The 4,669-nt window shown below is 64.0% G+C and overlaps 3 protein-coding genes across 3 annotated transcripts in view; 1 reads left to right on the top strand and 2 right to left on the bottom strand.

Annotated features, from left to right (window-relative positions):
• EMIHUDRAFT_236125 (hypothetical protein) overlaps positions 1-817 on the bottom strand; it is a gene marked incomplete at both ends in the record, with an annotated part of 2,175 nt that extends 1,358 nt beyond the window's left edge. The window contains one exon of the mRNA XM_005779410.1: positions 87-817. Within this exon, the coding sequence (XP_005779467.1) occupies positions 87-817 (731 nt within the window). The remainder of the gene's footprint in view (positions 1-86) is intronic.
• A 1,091-nt stretch (positions 818-1,908) lies between these two features.
• EMIHUDRAFT_73420 (hypothetical protein) lies at positions 1,909-2,867 on the top strand (the record flags this gene model as incomplete). The annotated part of the gene is made up of 2 exons (XM_005779409.1): positions 1,909-2,310; positions 2,382-2,867. The coding sequence occupies 2 exons, from the start codon at positions 1,909-1,911 to the stop codon at positions 2,865-2,867; spliced, it is 888 nt and encodes a 295-aa protein (XP_005779466.1).
• Positions 2,868-4,638: 1,771 nt separating this feature from the next.
• The window catches only part of Rab11-2 (Rab11, rab family GTPase), a gene marked incomplete at both ends in the record, with an annotated part of 1,552 nt that continues 1,521 nt past the window's right edge, over positions 4,639-4,669 (bottom strand). The window contains one exon of the mRNA XM_005779408.1: positions 4,639-4,650. Coding sequence (XP_005779465.1) covers positions 4,639-4,650 — 12 coding nt within the window. The remainder of the gene's footprint in view (positions 4,651-4,669) is intronic.

The following is a 4,669-nucleotide window of genomic DNA, read 5'->3' as shown; positions in this document are numbered from 1 at the left end:
TCGGATGTGTCGCGTGGACGAGTGCAAAAGCCTGCAGCACGGGGCAGTGCGGCACGTCCGCGCCGCGCACGTTGAGCAGCCAGCACACCTCGTCCAGCGAGCCGAGCACAAGCGCGTCCGCCTTGGCCTTGTCCAGGTCCTCGCCTGCCGCGGCGAGCTTCTCCTCGGCCGACGCGCCTGCCACGGAGAGCGGCAGCAGCCGGGCCTTGCCGAGCGGAGGCGGCGGCCTGCCCGTCCAGATGGAGTCGACGAGGTTGGGAGGCGAGAGCGGCTCTAGCCGGAGTCCGCTCTGCGCCGCGTCGAGCGCGGATCGCAGCGTGTTGGCCTCGTCAACGCTGTGAACCGACGCGTCGATGCCGACTGCGGACGCGTCCGGGAGGTTGGAGGCGAGCCACGACTCGAGCGAGGGCACGCCGGGCTGGCCCGCGCGCATGAGCGTCCACTCGGGCGAGAGTTCCTGCTCGGCCTGCAGAAAGTACCGCCCGTCCGTCCACAGCAACGCCGCGTCTGCGGTGACGACCGCCGTGCCAGCGGAGCCGGTGAAGCCAGAGAGGAAGGCGCGGCGGTCGTAGGCGGGGTGGGTGTACTCGGACAGGTGGGCGTCGCCCGACGGCACGACAAAGGCTGCGACGCCAGCATCGGCCATCGCCTTGCGGAACGAGCGGAGCTTCACATCTGCGGCGTCCGCCGCCGACGCGACGGCCCGCCCGCCACGCAGAATCAACGGCCCGGGACGCAACGGCGTGATCACGCGGGCAAAGGCGCAGGCGCCGAGGGTCGAGAGCCGCACGAGCTGGGAGGCGGGGGAGAGAGGCATGGCGGGAGCGGATCCCAAGCGAAGATGCTGCGAAAGACCTGCTCTCTCTCTCTCTCTCTCTCTCTCTCTCTCTCTCTCTCTCTCTCTCTCTCTCTCTCTCTCTCTCTCTCTCTCTCTCTCTCTCTCTCTCTCTCTCTCTCTCTCTCTCTCTTCTCTCTCTCTCCAGTCTCCACCCTTGTTGTTTGGAGAGAGAGAGAGAGAGAGAGATTTTTATTAACCAACAACTTGTTGTTTGATCAGATGTACCTGTTCGAAACCTTCGGCGGGTGGTGCAACGCGGTCAAACGGCTGTTCTACCAGATGAAGGACAAGGTGCGCAACAAGCTCTCGAAGCGGCAGCACGAGGACGAGGCGACCTGGTCGACGCGGTCGTGGCACGTGGCTGTCGCTGCAGGCCCAGCGCATGTCAGTCGCGCTGCAGCTCGCGGCGGCGGAAGAGATTGCGACCGAGCTCAGGCTCGCCGCGGCGTCGGAGGACGCCGCCGTCGCCTAGACTCCCCTGCGTCACTACGTGCCTCCCCGTCTTTGTAGCCTGGCTGGCGTTTGTGCCCCGTTTGTGCCGCGTCCCGTGCCCCCGAGTTCAATTTACATCTTTGTCACGTACGTAGTCCCCACAATAGCGTGGGATCGCTTGTCATGTGATAGAGCGCGTTGTGTTCTTGTTTCGTATCCGCTTTCTCTCTTAGGTTAGGTAGGAAGGCGGGCGGACCCTCACAGATCACAGGTAGGAAAGAAATGGTTTTCTAAAATCTCTCTCTCAGGTAGGAAGGTGAAGAACAGCCAGGCTCGGACTGGACACCAACGCGGTGGACGCGCGCAGGTAGGTAGGTAGAAAGGTGAAGAACAGCCAGGCTCGGACTGGACACCAACGCGGTATGGGTGGACGCTGGACAGATGATGACGACACGCACGAGCGACACACAGACACAAACAGGCTCACAAGACACACAGCTATCTGGCTGCCACACACCCTGAGTCGGCGTACACATAACTCAGGGCCACATCCTCCCTGTCGCCCCCCCCAGCGCGCGCACGAGCGCCACACAGAAAAAAAACTGACCCTGAACAGCCGCTCCCAACGCCACACGGCCATGGTCGTGCTCCAAGTCAAGCGCAGCGAGAAGGACACCTTCCTCTACGAGACGGTCTGCTCCGCGGAGGTCGACGTCGTGTTGCGCGACCTCATCGCAATCCACAACCTCCGTCAGCGGGTGCTCCGGCTGGCTGAGGCCGCCTCGGCGCTCGCAGCGCACGGGCCGTCAAAGCCGCCAGAGCAGCAGGGCCTCGACGACTCGACGCCGTTGCTCGAGGACTACGACGTGGCCAGCGGCGCCACCGCACCGCGTCCACCACCAGCGCGCAACGAGCACTACTGTCCAGACCCGACGGAGCGGCGGACGGGCAACGCGCCGCCGCCAGAGATTGCGCAGGTGCTGACGCGAACAGTTGATGACGCGCAGGCGCTGCTGTCGGAGCGGCAGGTGGCGATGAAGGTGCGGCGGAGGGCACACCCCTGCAGACGGCCGCCGGCTGGTCGGGACGCGCGCACGCCGCTTCTCCATAGGTGCCGGCGACGGCAGCGGCGCTCGAGGAGGCGGTGCAAAACATCAAGGGAGCTGTGATGATCGCGTGGCCGATGGGGCTCCCCGACTACGACCCGGTGCGGCAGATCCTCGAGGACCGCGACGCGCTCGAGGGCGCCGCCCAGCTGCAGCACCTCGACGCCGACGCCACCTGCCTGTGGTGCTGCAGCAAGGAGATGCAACGCGAGAAGCTGCTCTCCGACTACGTCGGCCGGAACGAGAAGACGAAGGTGGTGGCCAAGCTGCAGAAGAAGGGGGCGGGCGCGCCGCAGCGCGAGCCCGCCGTCTCGGAGGCGGAGCAGCAGGCGATGATCGCGTTTTACCACAAGAAGCAGCAAGAGGCGGAGCGGCTCGCCGCCGAGGACGAGGACGCGTACCTCCACTCGTCGTGGGCGGACCCAAAGGCGCTCAAGTCGGCCTTCACGGGCATCGGCAACATCAGCTGGCGCGCGGGTGGACCACGCTAAACTGTGGCATGAGTCTCCTCAGACATTTTATCTTGGCTCGAGCGCGCGGGCGAGAGAGAGCCCAGAGAGAGTGTATGCAACCGCAGTAGTCAGTAGAGCGACCCGGGCGTGGGGAGCGTGGTCCGTGGAGCGTGGATGTTGCGCGCCGGCAGCGGCTATTATAGGCCGCGGGGCCCGCCGGCCCGGGGCGGTCGCAGTGCCGAGCGAGTGACGGGTAATCGTGGCCGTGGCCAAGAAAATCAAAATATTAAGCTCTCTATTTGGACCACGGTGAAAAACTCGACGGTTTTGGGCGTTTCAGAGCACGCTGAATCGAATGGCTTAGCTATAATTCTCGCCAGCCCTTTCCTTTCATAATTATTGACTCAAAACCCGATGATCGCGCGACTTTGGGGCCGTTATAGCTAAGCCAAAACGTTCCTCTCGAAAAATTGACTTAGGAAGCCGCAAACGGCAGCTTCTGAAAGACTCACCGGCGCTTATTCTCTTGATCTTTCAAAACCTAGGCCTGCGGCCAAAATTTTCTAAAGGCCGCTGCGCGGCCAGCGCAATGCGCAACCAGTCAGCGACCGACAGTCAGCAGCAGACTGTGACGATTGGCGGCCTCGCGCCCTCAGTCTACCTCCTCTACCAACTCCCCTGCCCAGCCCATATGCCTCATCCAAGGTGGCGCAACCACTCGCGCAGGGCGAGAGAGAAAGTCGGCGATCTGCGCCGTGCAGATGAGCTCCGCCTCGTCTGCGTCGAGGACGCCCATCGCAGGGCTGTCATAGCGCCATTGCATATGACGTACTGCATGTTGTTCATTACTTCGCAGGTGCCAAAGTCGAGGATAATCTCACTCAGCGATGGCGAAGGCTGCACTCCCGGCCGGCGGTAGGAGGGATGAAGGCTAATGTACTTCGCAGTGTACGGTGCCTTCCGGCGCGAACAGTGCCCGGGACGAAAGAGGAGGCGACGTCTCCCTCGTCCATGGACGGTGTAGCCAGCTTGAGACGGGAACGAGCGGCGGTGAATCGCCGACAGCGGTGCCTTCGTTCCTTTCCAGTGAATCGCGGCGGGTGCCCTGAGCGTTGTATCTGTCGGCCAGTTGCCGCACCGCCGGCAGCAGCTCCGCAGCAGCCGCCCAGATGGCGCCGGTTAGGACAGGAGCGAAGCCGCGTGGACACGGCTGAGCGACGCCGTGCGTCTCGTTTGGATGCTGCAGGCATGCCGGGCAGCGCGCGTGCTCCATACCGCGCGTCGGGCGCCCGCCGAGATCTTCGATTTCTTTGGCGTAGGGGACCAAAAACCCTGAAAATTTTCTTCGCCTGCGGCGGGCAATTAATTTCGATACTTTCGCTTTCACAGCTCTTTCACACGACTTTATCCGTCACTCGCTCTGCCACGAGTGGAGTGCAGCTGGAGCTGCAGGGGGGGCGCGAGGGAGAGGTCGTATGTTCCTTTTCGAGTTCAGATAGCGACTCCGAGACGTAAGATCGGGCACACGCCAAAGGACAATTTCCCGGGGGTGACGGCTGACGGTGACGCGCGCACCCGGCGACCCGCGCGCGGCGCGCGCTCCCCCTCTCTCGACTGCGGACTGGGCGCTGCCCCGCGCGGCGGGGGGCGCACACACGTAAAAGAACACAGTTTCTCACTGACGCACAATCGCATGCTAGTGGCCGGGCGGCGGCCGCCAGGCGCTGTGCGGCTGGGCGCCTGCCCACTTTTGCCCGGCGCCGCGCCACCGGCGCCCGTTGCGCGCTCTCCCCCGGAACGCCGGCAGCGGTCAGCAGCACCCCTTTTTGGCGGGCGGGGCT

The sequence above is a fragment of the Emiliania huxleyi genome (assembly GCF_000372725.1).
Source record: "Emiliania huxleyi CCMP1516 unplaced genomic scaffold EMIHUscaffold_230, whole genome shotgun sequence".
Lineage (NCBI taxonomy): Eukaryota > Haptophyta > Isochrysidales > Noelaerhabdaceae > Emiliania > Emiliania huxleyi.
This window is presented reverse-complemented; position numbering and strand designations above follow the sequence as displayed.